At 30.9% G+C, this 22099-nt stretch overlaps 1 protein-coding gene across 1 annotated transcript in view; it reads left to right on the top strand.

Annotated features, from left to right (window-relative positions):
* The window catches only part of LOC126736684 (1-phosphatidylinositol 4,5-bisphosphate phosphodiesterase epsilon-1-like), a 201417-nt gene that overhangs the window by 134208 nt on the left and 45110 nt on the right, over positions 1–22099 (top strand). The window contains exons 7-8 of the mRNA XM_050441179.1: positions 6445–6721; positions 14216–14391. Coding sequence (XP_050297136.1) covers positions 6445–6721; positions 14216–14391 — 453 coding nt within the window. The remainder of the gene's footprint in view (positions 1–6444; positions 6722–14215; positions 14392–22099) is intronic.

The raw sequence follows: 22099 nt of genomic DNA, 5'->3' as shown, positions 1-22099 counted from the left end.
TGTGCTTGCCATCGATGGCTCCCACACAATTGGGAAATTACTTTTTCTGTAAAATTTTTCGGCTATTTTAGTCCACAATTCAGTATTGGGCTGTGGCATTTCCAACGGCTGTAGTTTATTCCATATTGCCACACAAGTTTGCCGAACAATCAATCTGATTGCACTTTTCGAAACTTGGAATACATATTCCAAAGCTGCAAAATCTGCTCCCGTTGCAATATACCTAAAACAATAAAAACATATTTAAAACAATTCTTGTTTTTATTAAGTAATGTAAAATATTATTCGCTAATAAGTACAGGGTGGGCCAACAAAAATGTGGCACCATTATTTGTAATTTTCCTGGAATATTTTGAAAAAAAAAATTGGGCCACACTGCATAATAGATATAGATTTTAACAATAAATAAAACGGATTCTCTATTGTTATAGGAAAAGAGCTGGAAATCGTTACGAGATCAATTTCGAAAAGAGGTAAGAGCGATGAAACTAACCCAAAGTGGGCAATCAGCAAAGAAAAAGAAGAAATATGTTTATTTTGATAACCTCCTTTTTCTATTGCCTACATTAGATATAAAAGAAACTGCATCTAACTTCCGCGATGATACAAGTAGCAATAAAATAGTAACAACAGTGCAAAAGGTTGATACTGAGCTGGCTATTCCAGATGAGACACCACCATTGCATTCATCTCCTGTTCAGACACCTACAGCCGCAACTAAGGGAATCACAAGAAAAAGACCAAGGAATGATTCTTTGGGTGTAACTGAGATTCGGGAAATGACGAAGCTATTGTCTGACAATTTTGCACTTCAAAGTAAGAACGACCAGAAAGATACGTTTGGCAACAAAGCATTTTTAATGTCACTTGTGCCATTCTTAGATGCGATATCAGAAGACAATATGTTCGAGTGCAGGGTGTCTTTTATGGACACTATTCGATTATACCGGTCTCCGCGTCCAGTACAACATTCGCTGCAAAATACATCTACTTCATATGGGGTGCTTCAGTTTGCTGGGCTTAAGTCTCCATCTAGAAGTAGACCAGTAACACCAGGATCAGACGCATCATTCCAAGCGCCAAGTTTAGTACAAAGCTCGATGTCAAAGGTTTCTATACTCTATTTCCTTTTTGGTGAGAGCACAGTGCCTTATTATTTATGCAGAAGTAGCATAAATAAAGGGTGAGTCTTCCATTTTTCTACATGTAACAAAATGATAAACCAGGCTGTTTTTACCAATTTCAAGTCCTGTATGGTCTCAAATACAATAGGTCGTAAAATTCGGAACAATGGTTTTGAGTTCATTTTTATGACAAACGGGTTGCCAGTGTCGTCCCGACTATGGATATTGATTTTAATTTTTAGGTTAAATAATTATCTGAAAAATTTATAAATAATGTTGGATTTTATCTATTATCTATTAGATAAAGATTTTTAGAAAAAGAAAGGAGAAGTTTCCAGAAAGAGACTTCAAGCCAAAGTCGATAAACCTTCTAAAAAAGCCTGACGGGAGCTTCCAACATTTTTATCCTGCCAGCACTTGCTCACGGTGTGTCCATAATAAATGTTTCTTACTTCCTTTCGATACTCCTTAATTTGCCTTAAATACTTTCTTCTCCAACAGACTATTTCTTCTTTATCTATTAAAATAGATTTTCTATTTTGCTTTTGCCAAGAAAAATGTAATTCGTGTAAAATTTTCCATAATTTTTTTCTTCCCATTTCTGGTACATTTTCGTCTTCTAAGTGTCAAAATTTTGTCGATAGTTGGGAGTTCATTCTTAAAATAAAATGAATGTACTGTCCTCCTGATGATATGCTTTGCTGTCTCATCAACTGCTATCGGCTTCCTACCGGCAGTTTTCTTTACACTCTTCTTAGGCAAGTTCTCACGGTTTTCACTTTTTCTGTCACTAAGAAGTCTGTAAATTGTTGCTTTACTTATGCCTGTCATATTGGCACATGTAGAAACTAGATTTCTAACAGTACTTAGAGGCATTTAATGCACAATTGTGCATCATGTACGTTTAGTACTATAGTCCTTGCTTTAAAATCTAAAACACCTTTACACACTACGGGGCTAAACTTTGACATTCTTACAACAAATGCGCAACAATACTGAAAAATAAATTAAGTTTTTAGGATATATCTACATTATATACCATAAAATATAGCTACCTGTTTGCATTTAAGATTGCACAATTTACGTACCTATAATACTTATACCTCCATATTTACCTACCTAGACAATATCTACTTATAAGGGTTAAAAAGAACTTGTTCATTAGTTACTTAAGTAATTCAAAGAATTTATGGCTAAAATTGGCCTATTTCTTGCACTAATAAACCCAACAAATGAAAACATTCAGGTCTTAATGTACTTGAAAAGTGGGACGCCAATGGTTTACGACCGTTTTATGGCTATAGACCCTTTCGTGTGATCCTACGGATTAAGAAATGGACTATAATTCCTATATAGTGCTTCAGCCTGCTGAGCCTCAGTCTTATGCTACAGATAGACCATCAACAACAGCATCGGATGCATTTGAATCGCAAATGTCAGTACAAAGTCAAGTGTCAAATAATACTACTACATTTTATATGTATATGTCTTAAGACTCTACATCATTTGATTTGTATCCAAACTCACAAAACTATGAAAATGAATAAATAAAACATACTTACCTTAATGTAATTACAAGTCTTTCCATTGGACCAATTGCAACCCGCATGTTGGTATTATTTTTCTGTAAGTCTTCGCGTAGAAGGCCATAAAGTTCATGAAAGCTTTTTATGGACATTCGATAATATGAATAAAATTTTTCTGGATACGTTCTGTGCTGATGAAACGTTTGCTGGAAATATCCTGTTGATAATGTCTTTCTTAATATTGGATGGACCCACCAACGTCGCTTCTTTTTTCTTTTTTTTAAATATAAACTTGCACATACAACAGCAGCGCAACCTAACACATTGGGGTTTATTTTTTAACTGTGGATGTACATGCCCGATGCCGCGACGGAGAAAACGCTTTCTGTTTGCTGCCAATTCCAACGGAAATCCCGCCGCGTGAAATACGCCGCGATTATTCCGCTCGTGTAGTTTGGCTCTAATTTAGGTTTAAATAAAGCGTCTATTGCAAAAATGAAAAATTTTTAAATTGCCATATACTTCAAAAAATTTGGTTGCTATTAGAAATTTGGAAAAATCAGAATATATATAAAATCCAGATTTTTGTGAAAACTTAATAATTTTTCCTAGGTTTTTTGTGGGAAATATTTTCTTTGTTTAAATCAATTTTTGGAAAAATATTCAGTTACCTAGACTGGTTCGGTCAAAAACCGAATTGAGGGTCAAAAAACAATTTTTTAGTCATTTTTGAATAAATATGTAAAGTACTTTTCAATAATTTTTAGAAAAAGCTTAAGTTGTAAGAATTAGAAATGTTAAAATTTCTCATTTATATAAAAAAAGCATCGTTTAATTTTTTCAAAATCTGGAAAGCACAATTTTTTATGGAAATTTAATATTTTTTTTTAAACATTATTTATAGAAATTATTTTGATTTGAAAATATCTTGTTTCCACATTGTCTTAGGTACAAAAAAAAACCAAAAAAAGTCCTTTTTTTGGTAATTTTTGAAAAAAGTATGTAAAACTGTTTTAATTTATATTTAAATGAAGAATATTTTACAAGAATCAACATTTTTTAAATTTCATACATAATAATAATATCGTTTATTTAGCATACATACAAAAACTGTTATAAAAAAAGATTGTAAAATACCCTATATAAGATAATTGCAAGAAAAAAATACATGAATTTTGAAAAGCACGTAAAACTAAATATTAAAAAATTAAACAAACTAGATTAAAAATTGTAAGCATAAAAAAGCTTAAAATTGTAAATATCAAAAGGTAAAGATACAATTTTCAACTTAAAATGATAATATAAATTAGTAAAGACAAAATATTAGGAAAACACTGACTATGACAAGAATTAAATGAATACACACAATATTTCCTCCAAATATTTTTTAAAAAATCGGTGGTATGCGAAATTTTTAAAAGATATACAAAATTTGTACAACACAGAGAGTTTCTAAATGAAGTATTCATAACAAGAATTGACATCCATATATTTTTCAAAGAAAATTCGTTGATATTTGGAATTTTGACAACTTTTCCAAAATTGGTAAAACACAAATTTTTATATGCTTTTCATATTTTTTTCCTCGCTTTTCTATAAGAAATTATTTTATTTAATTTGGCAAATTTTTCGAAAATATCCAGTTTTTTATGCTGGCTCAGTCAGAGTTAAAAAAAAGCCCTATGGATTTTTTTTTTAATTTTTTGAAGAAATACATAAAGTTCTATTAAATCCATTTTACAAAAAATTTCTTTCTTTTGGAATTTTCAAAATTTTTTTCCACTGTGTGGAAACCCTAATCAAAACTCCAAATAAAATTTTTCACTGTCCCAAATAAATTTTGCTAAGGCTATACCTCCATCAGTTCCTCATACAAGTTGTAAGCATTACCTAAAACCCTTTAAATTGTTACGTTTAATCCAATTTCCTATAAAAAAAAACTGAAAATTTCATATTTATTTATTACATAACTACACAAAGCAACCCTTTATGTACCCAACCCATTACACGTACGTTTCGTAGCACGACACGTATCATCCTACTTTACGAGCGAACGCTTACAACACCCACCCCTCATGAAATATGGATTATATGTAAAACTGAGTAAAACTGTTTACTCTGGCTAAATCCCTAACCACCCCAGTTTTTGTCCGCCCATTCAACCCCTGTCGGTCATTTCGGGACGTTTTTGTCAGTTTCAGGTCGTAGAAAAGGATTAACATTTATGGCTCACAAAAACCGAAGCGACCGTTAAAAAAAGACACCCCCCAGTCCTTCCATCGATCAACCATAAAAGTGGGATCATCTGGGAGGGTGAACAAGGGGGAGCACGTGTAAGAAATTTAAAGCTCTCAGGATCCCGGTAATATTTACAAGACACTTTTCTGATTAAGTAGTGGAGGAGGAAACGTGCGGAAAACGTTATTAAGGGCGTGAAAAATGGCCCGTTCGCGCCTTAAGGCGAGATAAATACTAATCTGAGGAGTGGCGAGAGGTTGCTTAATTTTTCCCATTCATTTTTATGTCTGGATTCTTATAAGGGAGGCATTTAGAGTCATTTTCCGACAACATTTCCACGCTCATATTTCAAAATGTTCTTGGTTTATAACTATAATTTGTATCGGGTAACCAACTAAGAATAGACTTTGATGATATCTTGAAAAAACTCGTCCATTATCTTAAAGAGACCTACGTAAGTAGAGACAAAATAAAAACCCTTTTCAAGGTACAATTTTTTTTCTTAATCTTTCTTATACCGGGTGGTGCGTCGCCGAGCGGAACATAGGAAATACCATGTAAATTTTAAGGGGGTCAATTATTGGCTTCCCTGTACATTTTACAGAAAAAATGTAAGATAACTTTTTAAAGAGACTAATCTGGCAAACCCTCGTGCGAAGTTTTAAAAAGTTTTAATAAGCGAATCTTGAATTATTCAATTAAATGTAATTGCAAAATTACCAAATTTTCGGTTCAGGTAAAACCAGACACCAGCCACCAGCAAACAATTTGCAAGCAATCAAGATTTCATTTGTAATAAGTAAATTTAGAAGTATAATGATGGTCCTTCTTATAATGTTAGTACCTTCTTAAAGTCAATAAATAGGTTAAATTAGGCGGCTTTACGACGTATTTTTTATGGTACTGACAAATAATAAAATATTAGAAAGAATCTAGAGGCATCAAATAAATGCCAAAAGTTGACTGAGTTTTGACACAGGTCAGATTTGATGTCAACAATTTACAATTACAAATCTACAATTTATCCAAAATAAAAAGGAATGTTAAGGAATTCTTGAGTGCGTGTATCGACAAAAGGAAAGTTATTTTTTGACGAACAGTGAGGGAGAATAGATTGATTCATATTTTTTCAATTACGAGGGTTAATTAAATTAAAAATAGTAATATTTATAGATAATATTTTGCCATTTAGAAGTGGAGCAAACCTCGACGTTCGTACCCCCATTTTGTCGAAGCTTGATCTTTTAAGTACTGATTAATAATGACTTTCTTAGGTATATAGGCATAGAAACATGGCATACAGAAGCAACCTGTGCTTTACTGGAATATAATAAAAACTTAACTAAAAATTCAGACACCCCTGGACCTAATGTGGATCTGTTCCGGAAAAGTAGGGGTTTCTTTCGGCCTCCAGCAGATTAAGAAAGTTGTAGGCCGGCGGAAACTACTTGCTTTTTCACAGAACAACTTCGAAGGACCTGCCATGTACTGCGTACATTCCCAGGATATTCTATAAAATTATTTTTCTTCTTTTAATTTTTTTCCCTCTGTTTTAGATCCAACAAACTCAAACCGTTCTGGCTGTCGATCACCGAGAAAGACACGTTGCCGATTCTCAACTTCCTGTCGGCCGCTTTGTTATCTGCCGAATATGAACGAGCCCTTAGTCGAGCCCTCGCAATGGCCGAATGTCCGGTGGTGCCCTTCTTCGGAGCCTTCCTCAGAGAACTACGTGAGATACTCGCGAGTAACACTCCGGAAGGGCAGCCGAACACCTGCGGGAAACCCCCGAAGGGCAGCAGTAGGGCAGAACAAGCGCAACAGAGACAAGTGGTAGGTAAGAAAAGAAATGAAGATCATTTAAAGGTTCCGTGATTGCATAGGTGCTCCTTTTTTAAAAAGGTCATTTATATTGATCGGACGGAGGACTGAACGGATTTGCAAAATTAACCTAATTTAATAACTTGCTTATAGGTTATGTTGTCGGTCCAAGGACGTAACGGTCACCTTGTTAGTTTTATTTACAGATATAATGTCACAAAATATTTAATGTTAAAGTCATGTATTCGTCGGATGGAGGACTAAGCGGATTTGCAAAATTAACCTACTTTGATAACTCGCATATAGTGAAGGACGAAATGATCATTTTATTGATTTATTTCATAGATGTCACAAAATATTTAATAATAAAGCTACTTAACCCAAGAAATTCATAAGTTTACGGCCTTAATTCCATTGTGATATGATGTCACTTAACCTACCATGTTCATTGAGTCATGGCCTAAAATTTTAAGAAGTGTATGACTCAACTCTCTGAAAGTCCATGTACTGCTTAAAATGTAAAAAAAATCAAGCCTTAACTGCCTGGAATAATAAAGCTACTTAACCTACGAAAAAAATCAATTGCCTGAAATTTAAAAAAGCAAGTCTCATTTGCCTGGAATAATACAACCACCTAATCTAAGAAAATGAGGCATTATTTGCATGAAATTTAAAAAATCAAGTAATCAACTAATCTAATTGCCTGGAATTAATTAATCTAGGAGAGTTATACATCCCTTGCCTAAAATTTTAATAATTGTGTCTCAACTGCTTGGGATAATAGAATCACTTGATCTAAAAACTTATAAATTTTTTGCCTGAGATTTAAAAAATCCAAAATCCTAAACCCAAGAAATTCATGTTTACAGCCTTGATTCCTTTGTGATATGATGTCACTTAACCTACCATGTTCATTGAGTCATGGCCTAAAATTTTAAGAAGTGTATGACTCAACTTTCTGAAAGTCCATGTACTGCTTAAAATTTTAGAAATCAAGCCTCAACTGCCTGAAAGCACGTAACCTAAGAAATTTACATTTTTATTACATTTCTTACTGAGATTTAGGAAATCAAGTCTCAATTGCCTGGAATTACTTGATCCAACAAACTCATATATTTCTTGTTTACAATTTAAAACATCAAGTCGTAACTGCCTGGAATAATAAAATTACTTAACCTACGAAAAAAAAAATTGCCTGAAATTTAAAAAACCAAGTCTCATTTGCCTGGAATAATACAACCACTTAATCAAAGAAAATCAGGCATTATTTGCATGAAATTTAAAAAATCAAATAATCAACTTATCTAATTGCCTAGAGTTAATTAATCTAGGACAGTTATACATACTTTGCCTGAAATTTAAACAATCTTATCTCAACTGCTTGGGATAATAGAATCACTTGATCTAAAAATTCATACATTTTTTGCCTAAGATTTAAAAAATCAAGTTTCAACTGCCTGGAATAATAAAATTACTTAACCTACGAAAAAAATTAATTGCCTGAAATTTAAAAAACCAAGTCTCATTTGCCTGGAATAATACAACCACTTAATCCAAGAAAATCAGATATTCTTTGCATGAAATTTAAAAAACAAGTAATCAACTAATCTAATTACCTGGAGTTAATTAATCTAGGAGAGTTATACATCCTTTGCCTAAAATTTAAATAATTTTATCTCAACTGCTTGGGATAATAAAATCACTTGACCTAAAAACTCATACATTTTTGCCTGAGATTTAAAAATTTAAGTTTCAACTGCCTGGAATAATAAAATTACTTAGCCTACGAAAAAAATTAATTGCCTTTAAGTTACTTAACCATCATTACTGACGAATCAAGTCTCAACTGCCTGGAATCGCTTAACTTAACAAGCTCATACTTTTATTTCCTGAAATTTAAAAAATCAAGTTTTAACTGCCTGGAATAATAAAATTACTTAACCTACGAAAAAAATTAATTGCCTGAAATTTAAAAAACCAAGTCTCATTTACCTGGAATAATACAACCACTTAATCTAAGAAAATCAGGCATTATTTGCATGAAATTTAAAAAATCAAGTAATCAACTAATCTAATTGCGTGGAATTAATTAATCTAGGAGAGTTATACATCCTTTGCCTAAAATTTAAATAATTTAATCTCAACTGCTTGGGATAATAGAATCACTCTTGATCTAAAAACTTATACATTTTTTGCCTGAGATTTAAAAAACTCAAAATCCTAAACCTAAGAAATTCATGTTTACAACCTTGATTCCATTGTGATATAATGTCACTTAACCTACCATGTTCACTGAGTCATGGCCTAAAATTTTAAGTGTATGACTCAACTCTCTGAAAGTCCATGTACCGCTTAAAATTTTAAAAATCAAGCCTCAACTGCCTCAAAGCACTTAACCTAAGAAACTCATTCATTTCTTACTGAGATTCAGGAAATCAAGTCTCAATTGCCTGGAATCACTTGATCTAACTCATATATGTCTTGTTTACAATTTTAAAAATCAAGTCTCATTTGTCTGGAATAATACAACTACTTAATCCAACAAAATCAGACATTCTTTGCATGAAATTTAAAAAATCAAGTAATCAACTAATCTAATTGCCTAGAGTTAATTAATCTAGGACAGTTATACATCCTTTGCCTAAAATTTAAATAATTTAATCTCAACTGCTTAGGATAATAGAATCACTTCACCTAAAAATTCATAAATTTTTTGCCTGAAATTTAAAAAATCAAGTTTCAACTGCCTGGAATAATAAAATTACTTAACCTACGAAAAAAGTTAATTGCATTTAAGTTACTTAACCCAAGAAATTCATAAGTTTACAGCTTTGATTCCATTGTGATATATTGTCACTTAAAACATTATATTTTAACTGCCTGGGAAAATAAAATCACTTGACCTAAAAACTCATACAATTTTTAACTCGAAAAATTGATCCATTTTCCCAAAGATGCTGATCATAAAAACATATGGCATAAAAGGCAAAAACACAAAATTTACGGTTCTGTGATGCTGTACAATTTGTATTTTTGCCTTTTATAAAAAAATCATAATTTTTTTTGTCTGAGATTTAAAAAATCAAGTCTCAACTGCCTGGAATCATTAAATTTTTAAAAGGAGCACGTTTCTTGCCTAAAATTCAGAAAATTAAGCCTCAACTATCTGGAACTGCTTATGCTAATACATTTATATATGTCTTGCCTTAAATTTAAAAAATCAAGTCTCAATTGCCGGAACTAGAGTCACTTTTAACTTACGAAACTCTTACTTTTCTGACCTGGAATCACTCAGCCTAACAAGCTCATACATTTATTGCCTAAATATTAAAAAAAATCAAGTATTACCTTCCTGGAATAATAAAATTACTTAAAATAAGAAAAGTAATACATTTTTTACCTGATTTTTAAAAAACAAGTCTTTAGTTTAAAACAAATCATCAAGCCTCAACTGTCTGGAATTACTTAACCTAATAAACGTATAAGAAAATATAAAGGAAGTATTACGAATAAAAAAAAACATATATAAATGAAAACACAAGCGCTTATTTTAAAACTGACTAGGACTATCCAAGCCAGATGCATAACACGAACTTAATATTAAGATCAAATTATGATTATTAATTAGGTATTATGGGACATAGTAGTCATAGTATCATAGGCATTTATTAGTGAAGTCCTACAAATAGGAGAAAACAGGATTTAACTCAAATCAGCAAATACCATTTATTTGCCACATGAAGAAACTGTAGTGAGGGGCGCTGGTTTCATAATTAATAGAAAACTCAGAAGACCCGATCGTGGAAATTAAAAGCATTGGCTTATGAGTCATATACAAATTTATTTAGATCAACAAATCCGAAACAGCAGTAGACAAACGTTTCTTACTGAAATTAAACAAAAATCAAGTCTCTACTACCTGGAATTAACCTAACAAAGCTCATGCATTTCTTGCATGAAATTGAAAAAATATAGTATCAACTACCTGGAATCAATTAATATAAGAAAATTGTACATCGCTTGATTAAGATTTAAAAAATTGTGTTTTAATCGCCTGTGAAAATATCAGTAATCATTTAGCTTAAAAACTCAATTTAAAAAAACAAGTAATCAATTAATCTAACTGCCTGGAATCAATAAATCTAAGAAAATTATACAGCCCCTGCCTAAGATTCAAATAATTGTATTTCAAGTACTTGGGATAATAGAATCACTTAACCTAAAAACTCATAAATTTTTTGCCCGAGGTTTAAAAAATCAAGTCTCGAGTGTCTAGAATAATAAAATGACTTAACCTAATAAAGTCTTACATATCTTGCGTAAAATGTAAAAAATTAAATCTTAACTGCCTAAAATGCTTTTACCTAACAAGATTATATATTTAATGCCTTAAAATTAAGAGAAAAAATAAGTCTTATTTGCCTAAAATTATAAAATCACTTAACCTAAAAATCTCATACATTTTTTGCCTGAAATTTTGAGAATCAAGTTTCAATTACCAGGAATTGCTTAACTTAGAAATCTATATATTTATTGCCTAAAATTTAAAAAATTTAGTTTTCAACTGCCTAGGATAATAAAATAACTTAACCTAAGAAATCCTAACATTTCTTGCCTGAAGTTTTAGAAAATCAAGTCTTAACTGCCTGAAATCACTTAATCTAAGAAATTTATGAATTTCTTGCCTAAAATTTAAGAACTCAAGTCTCAGTGGCCTGTAATAAATGAATCATTTAACCAAAGATAGAGACTTGTATTAAAACCTACCTAAATATCCATTGTATAAATACTAGAAATAAAGAAAAGTTTATCATTCCAAGGCACAGGACTACAGTTTTCAAAAAAACCGTTATATTATATAATGCTGCAAAGATATACAATTAATTATCTTCTAATATCCTGTAATTTAAAACAAGCAGATTAAAGTATGATTCAAAGACTCAATATTTTTTTTTTAAAATAAGAGACTTATCATCTGGCCCTGTTGCGGCATCTCAAGGATTAAAATTAGTAAAAAATTTATTTAAAAAAATTTTTACTTTAATGTGGGACTTCTAAGATATAGTATTAAGTTGTTTTTTGTAATTGAGACTAAAATACTCCATTGGAGGTTAAGTTTGAGAAGGCATAGATTAAGACTTCGCCTTCTCGGAAGATAATTGTAACTTACTTTTAAAATTTTATGATGTATAATTTGACTTAATAAAAGGAGTGTATTCTTAGTATTATATTATTCTGAAGAAACTCTTAACTCTGACATTATTTGCCTTAAATAAAAGATCAAGTCTCATTTGCTTGGAATAAAAGAACCACTTAATCTCAGAAACTCATACATTTCTTGCCTGAAATTTAAATAATTAAGACTCAACTGCCTGAAATAATAGAATCCCTAAACCTAAGAAATTCTAAACTCTTATATTTCTTGTCTTAAATTAAAAAAGTGTTAACTGCCTGAAATAATCGGATCACTTAATCTAGGAAACTCATGCATAGCTTACCTAAAATGTTCAAAAGCAGATATCATTTCCTTGAAATAATAGAGCCACGTAATCTAAGAAATTCATACATTTTTTGCCTGAAATTTAATAATTAAGTTTCAATTATCAAGAGTCCCTTAATCTAAGAAACTTAGTGAGTTAACTGTTTGAATTTCAAAAAAATCCCTAAGCTAACAAGTTCAGTAGACTCATACTGCCTAAAATGAATCTTTGCTACTTCGCTGTAATAGGCGTGGTTGTTAAAGCTTCGATTCTTCCTGCAATATGTTCAATACATTCGCCAACTTTATCTTATTTTCTACATTTGGCCTCTTTGTCTAGTTACAAATAATGCTTCTCATAGATATGTGTTCTTAAAACTCGAGGATTACCATCGGAATCTCGGAAACCGTAAGAGTTACGGGGTCGGTTAGATGCAGGCAAAGTTGCGCAAAGCTTAATAAAATGACGTTTAAAAAATGTTAAAATTCCGGATACTTTCGGAGATATCCAAAAAAAACCGAAATTTGTCAAAATCGTTTTTACCTTCAAGCGACTTTATTTAAAGAGATATCGGAAAATTGAAAACAGTTTTTCATTGCCACTTTTTATGTCCTACAACATGACGCAAAAAAAAATTAATCCGACGTTTCGTTTTTTTTCATCATCATCAACTTTATTTTTTTCTTGCATTATATTAAGTTTAACCGGCTAATGTCATTTTGTCATGGCCTACTATATAAATTAAAAAAAATCAAAATATTAGGTTAGAAAATGATATGTTTTCATTGAATTGGCTTAAAAAAAACTCTATCAAATACAGAGTATTTTATAGCTTCAGTCTATATAAAATTAATTTATTTGTACATCCCATTGATATATTTTTCTCTCTTGCACTCATGGAGAGATTGCACTTATGGGAAGTAGTAAAAAAGAGCAGTAGGACATGCAAGTGCGATACCTCTATTTAAAGGCGATTATAAATACTTTTTAAAAATGAAAAAATCCCATATGGCGCCCATAAGGAAAAATAAAGTTGATGATAATCGAAAAAAAAAACGAAACGTCGGATTAATTTTTTTTTTGCGTCATGTTGTAGGACATAAAAAGTGGCAATAAAAAACTGTTTTTAGTTTTCCGAGTATCTTTAAATAAAGTCGAAAGAAGGTAAAAACGACTTTGACAATTTTTGATTTTTTTTAGATAATTCCGGAACTATCAGGAATTTTAAAATGTTTTAAACGTAATTTTATTAAGCTCCAAATTGCGCAGCTTTGCCTTTATTTAACCGACCGATATTTTTTTAAATTAAAAGGTCGAATGGAGAACTGAACGGTAATTTTTTTAAGACTATCAAATGTGTCTGACCGAAGATTGAGTGGTCTTTCAATTAATATTTGAACATTAAGATTTAAGCGCACGGAGGACTGAACGATTGATCAGTGCTATAACCCAGAAGTAGCAAAATTCTCTCTCTTTGAAATAAACCCTCGGCCAAACAAAGCTGTATAACAACAGCCGTTAGATCTTAATTTTTGTGCCGCAACATCATTTCTTATTTTTATTATGGCGCGTTGCGTTGTTCCGCTAACCTATTTCAATATACTTCCAAAAGCCGGGGGGGCCGTTATGAAGATTTACGATCCAGCCGCGCTGGAAAATATCGTTCGTTTCATGCCAGTTTTTCAAAAGTTCATTTTGTGCTGCCATAGCAGTAAATATGTGACGAGAGAACACTTAAAAAATCAGCAAGAAAAATTACAAGAAATAATACTCTTCCAGATTCAATTCGGCAACATTGTAAGTCTGGATAAAAATCTGATGTGAATGAATAAATGACGAACTGCGAGCGCGATAAAAACGACGATAATAAAAACGCTTCGCGTTACATTTTGGGAATTTTATTGACGCCCGAGGCGGGAATAAATTCGAATTTACGGGATACAATGGAAAATTGCATTACGTCACCGTTCAGATTTAAATCTGGAGTATTTTTTCTTCAATGGATTATCAATTTATTTATTTTCAGTTTATATCTGATTACAACGGGGAAGATCATCACTTCACGAAAATCGGACCGGGAGGTCTGATCAACTTGGAAAAGATCTACCGCACCCAAGCGGTGATGGATCACATCTCCTTGTGTCATCAGCACTATCACACGAGAAACCGGATCAGTCCTACCTGCCTTATCAATTATTTAAAGTAAGTACAAACCATAATTGTTAATATGGAAATGCTGTATAAAATTATAGCAAAACTAATAAAAAAACAAAAAATCCGAAACGAAACCTTTTAGCAATTTTAGTCTTTCAAGTTCTTTAAGGATCATCTACAAAAGGGTCAAAATTAAGTTCATTAAATACTCTTATCATTCTGGTAATTGGAGAAAAAAACCGTTTAATTTAGCATGATAATTAGAATGATATCGACATTAAATGAAATAATTTCTAAAATATCCGAATAATAAAATATTCTACTTAAAGTTTTATAAAATGTAATTGTGTGTAAAATGTAAAATGTAAACCCGAACTTCCTGATAATTGACATAATCTGTATATCATTCTTTAATCATATCATACTGTATCTTATGTACAAGGTGTTCAAAAAGGGTATCAGCAATGTGATGTTTGCCTAAACCAAATACATTATATTTCTATGATCATTTATTTATGGCAAATTAATGTACACTCAATGGAAATTTGTTTGAATTGAAACATTGTTAATGACAAACAATGTCCAATCGAGAACGAAGATTATTGATAGCCCGTCCACACATTTCCCTTGATATTAATCTTATTTGCTCCTGGATATTTTGCTTTAATTGATTTGTATCAGCTGGATTATTCTCGTAGAGCTTACTTTTGAGGTAACCCCATAAGAAATAATCAAGTGGCGACAGGTCCGGGCTCTTAGGAGGCCAGTTAATATTGCCTCTTCTTGAAATGACTTTATTGGGGAATAATTGTTGAACAGCTTCAATAATTGCCCGATTTGACGTATGGCATGTCGTACCATCCTGCACCAAACCAGGTTTCTAAGTTAAAACCTTGAAACTGTCGAAGAGATAGTGCAAGAAAATCTTGTAACATTGCACAATATCGCTCGGTATTAACGGTAAGTGGCCATCCATTTTGATCTTCAAAAAATACGGCCCAATTATGCCATCAGCAGCCCATACGACCACTTTGGGGCTATGCAGTGGATGTTCGTGTTTTATGCGAGGATTAACGTCAGACCAGTACCTGCAATTTTGCTTATTTACGTGGCCATTTACATGAAAATTAGCCTCATCACTGAATAAAATGTTATTGAAATCGACGAATCGTTCCATCATTTCATTGACAAATTCTAACCGTGTATTGTAATCCCTTGGTTTTAATTCCTGCACTAACTGTATCTTATATGCATGCAGATGCATATAAGATAGTCTTTGGTCAAAATGTTATGTAAAGATGATCTTTTGAGAGTAGTCGTCTGACTTCGCTTCCGTACAGATAAGGTTGGATTCTCTCTGACTGATTGACGTACTCGTTCGATGTTTTCTGCACTTCTTACGATTCATGGGCGGCCTGGATTATGAATTTTCACTGTGGATCCAGTAGCTTCAAACATTCTGATCCATTTTCTAATAACATCAGGGCTAGGTGATAATTGAATATCATGTAATTGATAATGAGCGCGATATAGACGGCGTGCTGTCACGATTGAATTATTGTTTTGGTAAAATGCACGTACACAAAAAGCGCGTCGCTCTCCAGTAAACGGCTCCATTGCAACTGAAATTCCTTGAACCCGTTTACATTTTGACTCCCACCGTACGTGGCAGCGTTGCCACGTCTGAGATTAAATGCACAAATAAAGTGCTGATACCCTATTTGGACACCTTGTATATAATTCCGCTAATTTAAAAAATTGATGAAAAAAGTCATTTTAAGATGTGGAATGATCATGAGTTTCAGATGTAGATTAAGCAAAAATGGAACTCTAATGCTGTTTCAATATCTGTTTTCCTACACATAGGTAAATAGGTACGTGATATCTCTAATTATAAAGCTTTGATACACCAAGAACTATATCAAATTTCCAAATAGTATTATCATTGAACTTTTTTCTTGTTGTAGTTTTCTTAAAATAATAACACTTTGCAGGTGTACATGAAACCACTGTATCATAAAAGCTAGTATTCAAAAAAGTAGTCATTAAATACATTTTCTCAAAAAAAACTTTTAATAATAAAAATTCAGATATTGGAGGGACACAAAGTCAATGGTCTCAAATTATTTTTTTTTTAAATCTTAGCATTAAATTGTACTTACATTCGAATCTAGTCATTCGGTGGTCCTAGGGCAAAACAGTTTCGGTAGACAGAAGGGTAGAAGAGAGTCAAATTTGAGACATTTTTTTTTGAAACCAACAATAAAATACTATTTTTAGAGAGAAAAAAATATAACTTTTTATTGAAGTTTAACGAATATCAGCTATAGTAAGAAAATGCATTTAAAAGAACCTAAAATGAAAAAAAATATAATTTTTAGCGAATCTATTAAATTTGATAGGTCCTTATTTGAGATAGGATCCGGATTTGAGACAGCACTTAAGTCTATTCAAAAAAACCCATTCCTTCACTTATAATATTTAATTTTTGACGAGCTTGACCGTTTTGATTTTCTTTTATTACTTTTCTTTGCTTTTTTTTGTGTTATCATTATTTCGCTTGCTGATCTTTTTTCTTTTACTTGCATTTTTTAAAATCTTTTTCTTGTTTTTCAATACACTTCCTTTAAAAATGACTGCTGCTTTTTTAACTGTATTTTGATTATCGTAAGGGGGAGAATGTCCTTAGGGGATATAAGTTGCTGCGTTAAAGTAGGTGTTGAGGTAGTTGTTCTTTCATCTCCTCTATATACCATAGCCTGTGGGCTGGGCGCTCTTTTATTATGGATCACTGGTGTTCTTTCTCTTTCTATCCTGAAATCTTCAATTAAATTATTTTTAGAATTGTAATTGGCTTTTCTTTTTTCATTAAAAAATTCGTAAATACATCGTATTTCCTGTATATTTAAGATTTTTTTTTACCAGAAATTATTATCATTAACAATTATTTATATTATAAATCCATTAACTGCTTAAAAAAATCTATCCACTGAACTGGGTTTTGGGCAGGTAAAGGATTGGTTATGTACCCAGAAACTCACAATTAACATGGAAAAAACAAATTATATAGCTTTTTCCTTAAGTAATAAGAGCAGACTACTTTTTACTAGTATCATTGTCAACACTACAAGAAACGAAGTAATCACAGAAACAAACAAAATAAAATATCTTGGAATTATAATTGACCAATACTTAAAATAGAATGATCATATTTATTATCTTTGTGGTAAATTCCGAAACCTAACACAAACATTTTAAGTTCTCCGAGAAATACTGGGCAATAAATTGTGTTTGCTTGTGTATAAATCTTTAGTGAAGTCTCTCCTTTCTTATTGCATAATAGTATGGGGTGGTACTTACAAGTATACTCTTTAACCGTTAAAAGTTGTCCAAAATTACATTCTTAAAGTAATTTATAAGAAAAATAGAGACTTTACTCAACTGAGCTACTATACAACTCTAATATTAGCAATATAAATCATCTTTATATAGAAAAAGTATGTTCTTTTGCACATAGTACTGATATTTCAAAAAAACAAATCACGCATTTCCAAGGTACCAGGAGTAATATGCATAACAATCTTACTTTGCCACAGAATCATAAGCAAAGTAACCTTCATTTTATAGATTATTTAGGAGCAACATTTTATAACTTAACCCCCTCTGATATTAAGAATATAACAAATCAAAAAGTCTCGAATCGGAAGGTCAAGAATTATATTCATGAAAATTTAATAGTTTTAGGCCATTATTAGGGTAATTTTATTATTCAAAAAATAATAGATTATAGTGCAGATTACCAACTAATTTCTGAATTGTTTCTCTTTTCTACCTTATATTGAATTCTTTATATCTTGTCCTTTTATTATACTTAAATTATTCATTTAAAGACCTGGAATCCAAACATGGTAAAGATTAACAGATTTTTTTAATAATATATTTATATATATGCATATACAAGTATTAAGTTACCTAGGTGCTTATTTTGCATTTTTATATAAATTTATGTAACGAAATTTTTGGATTATAAATAAATGAAATGAAATGAAATGAAATAACTCAAGTAAACTAATTATACTTTGTCAAAGCATCTTTTGGAAGATCAATGAAATTCCATTGGATAATGTTGGTTTAAAGTCAATTATTGAATTGCCTAAAACTATTAAATATATTAGTAATATTATTAATACATAGACATTTCGACTTTAATATTGGACATCAATTGGAGGGTATGTGCAATATGGGAATAGATTTGAGAACTAGGGTCTTAATTATGTAATGATTTGGAGCTAATTTGAAAGAATGAAAGAGCTAATTTGAAACAATCAAATGAAATGCTTAATTATTTTTTAATATTAAGCTCCAAACCATTATTTACTGATTATAACACATCAGCTTGTAAAAGTTTTTACCTTGTACAATTTCACGTCACCTGCAAATAATACAAATTCCGAGAAACACGACAAAAGAGAGATCTGTCGGAAAAGACCATAATTTCTTTAGAAATTATATAATTGAATACGATTCGACAAAAATCTATCAATCTAATTCAAAAGACCCATCACTAAGACCCATCGCATGCAACCGTTAAATGAGATGTCTATGGCTCACTCTATCAAAGGCCTTTGAGAGGTCAGTGTAAATACTGTCTACTTCACTATGCTGCTTAAACACATCCAACAAGTACTGCAAATTAGTAATGGTAGATTTACCCTAAGAAAATTTGTATTGCTCATGTATATTGCGATTATGCCTTGAGAGCTCTTTGGTTAAAATGCTATCAATAATGTTGGCAATTTCAGATTGACTGCTTAGACTCCTGAAGTTAGAAATGTAATGTCTATTTCCACTTTTATATAAAGGCGCCAAGAAAGTTACTTTCCAGAAGTCTGGAAAATATACTGATTTAAAAGTTAGACAAAATAGATAATGTTTGGTTAGGGAACCAAATAAGAATAGAATCCAAAATTATATTTGGGAATCAATATTAATGTTTTTTGTAAATGTCTAAAAAGTGACGGCCAAGCAACTACTGACCATAATCTGTATGTGAATTGTATCTTGACCATCTTCAGCAAATAAACCATTAAGCTGCATACTGTTGGGATAAGAGCTTGATCTTCGTAAGTTGTTTACATACTTAAAAGATATTTGAATTTTGTGTTACATCATGATTCATTTTAGCGATGTAGGATTACTAGCTAGTATCATTTACTATTTTCCACTTTCTTCTTAATCTTCAACTTTTGTAATTTATAAATGAATCAAGGAATTTCAAGAGTAAAGTAAAGAACACTGTAAAAATAGTGACTTATTATGATTGTATCAAAGTCCTGTTCTTCTAGACTTTTTGCACAAATGTTTTCAATTATTGCAATTTTTAGATTAGAGAAGAAAATAATATAAAATTTTATTGATATTAGCAAAGTATATAATACTTTGAAAGGTACTTACAAAATACTACAAAAAGTAGTACAAAAAAAAAGTACTACAAAATTCTGAAAAGAATATATTTTTGGAAAAAAAAAACATTCTAAAAATTGTTCAAAATCTTCACAGCATAAAACCTTGACAAGATAAAAATTTAAAAATTTGTATACATATTCTCTAGCTAATTTGATTAGATACGTATTACATATAAAAAACAATTATTTTGGAAAAAATGTTTTATTTTCTAAAAATTGTACAAAACTCCACAACTCAAAAACTTTCTTGAATACAAATTTAAAATTTTGTACAAATATTCTCTGGATAATTTAGTTGCACACATATTTCAGTGTTTTTTTAAATATTTAGAAAATTTTAGAAAAAAATACAATTTTGTATCTGTTTTATGCTGTTTGTATCAAAATAATCGAAAACACTTGAAAAAAATGTTATTAGATTTGGCAATGTTCCTTTCATAAAATATGAAAGCGACGTTGCCAAAGCGACTATAATTTTTCAAGTTTTACGTACTTTTTACATAAGACGTCACAGCCTCGTGAAATGCAATGAAAGTGTGATCATTTGCTGCATCGTTGAGAAAAATTAGGCGACTATTCTCAAAAATTCAAAGAAATCCAAGGGGAGACTCAGGGGAACTCAACTCTGATACAACTCAGTTATCTTGCTCCATAGCTCTTTACGCAATATTGATCTAAGGAAGCTAAATAAGATTAATTAGAACCACCTTAAAGCTTGCCGATTTTAAAATTCCAAAGTACGTCACTAGAATAACTTAGTATTCAGTAAGTAACTTAGTAACTTCTTTGGGAATCTTTAACTTCCGACTTTTGAATTCCTACTTTTAAATTAGGTCAAACTTACTCCTTAGGCTGTTATTAACATATTATTATTTAAGAATGATTGCCGTTAATACAAGTGTCAGACGAAGACAACGACTAAAAAAATTTCGAATTAATGCCATAAAAGCTGAAGTAATAATAGAGGTGAACTAAGAGTTTTAGAAAAGAACTTAATAAACGATGAGAGTATTGATGAATGGGTGCAATCTATTTTGTTTTATATTTTTCACCTCGAAAAGACGTACTTTAGAATAAATAATAGCTTACTGAATATGGTCCGAAAAATCCAAATTTAACGCCTTCACATGCAACTTTAGGAAGGTCTTCTGATGTCATATTTAGAACTACAATTTATATGATACATATAACAAGAAATCTGTAATAAAATAAAGTTGACTTGAAGAATAAAAACAGCAGAAGGAATATTCACTGAAGTCAATGAAACTATAAGTTTGGGTCAAAATTCTTTCCAAACATCTTCATACACCAACTATTACTTATGACTTTGGAATCTACAATAAGTGTTCAAGAGTATTCAATAAGAAAATGAATGGAGTTGACCTAGTGTATATATTTGTAGACCAATAGAAGATTCTTCATCAGTAGCTACATTTAATAGACCGGGGAAAATGTTGAGATTTATTTAATCCACAGGGTCTAACAGAATCAGATGCTGATCCTTAAAGGTAAGATGATTTTAAGAAGAAAAGTTCAAATAAGCTAATAGTTCCTTCACTTTTGAACTAAAGAGTATTAAAAAAACTACAGAGCGTTGAAGTTTTGTAGTGGCCACTTCTTTGATTCTAATGGTAAAATAATGTATGTACATATATTTATAAAATAAATAAATTAAATTTTTTTTTATATATAAATTGACCGTGCATAAAAAAGTTCTTTTTCTGCGGTAATAGCATATTAGATGAAAAAAGTGAAATAATAATATTAATAAAATTATAAAAACAATTTTTTTTTACGGAAAAGCAGTGTGTGTATATTTTTCAAAAATAATTAGTCTAGATACGTGGACGGACGCCACTGGTTAAATCTTAAAAATCTTCTACATCAAAAAATGGCTGTTCACCATTAAAACAAAAATCAAATCATCATTTTAAACCAATGTAAAAATTGATAATCTTTTACATGATGATTACGTGATCAGTTTGAATAACAATTTTCATCACCAGTTCTGCTTACATTTTTAAAGCAAAGCAGATTATTCATTGATTTAGTTTATAAACCTTTACTTTGCCTATAATCTACAATGACATTTCTCTAGTTTCTTTAATACCTCAATATTCAAAAATATGGATCATAAGAAGTATAGAAAATAGGTGCTAAGTCGACTCTATACACGGTGTTACAAAATAAGATGCTGATCCTTAAGAGTGTTAATCCTTAGATAATTTTAAGAAAAAATGTTCAATCTTAACTAATCTAAACTTTTTTTATTTTTGTTCATATATTTTTTT

The sequence above is a fragment of the Anthonomus grandis genome, chromosome 5 (genome assembly GCF_022605725.1).
Source record: "Anthonomus grandis grandis chromosome 5, icAntGran1.3, whole genome shotgun sequence".
NCBI lineage: Eukaryota > Metazoa > Arthropoda > Insecta > Coleoptera > Curculionidae > Anthonomus > Anthonomus grandis.
Note: the sequence above shows the minus strand (reverse complement) of the source record. Positions and strands in the feature narration are given on the sequence as shown.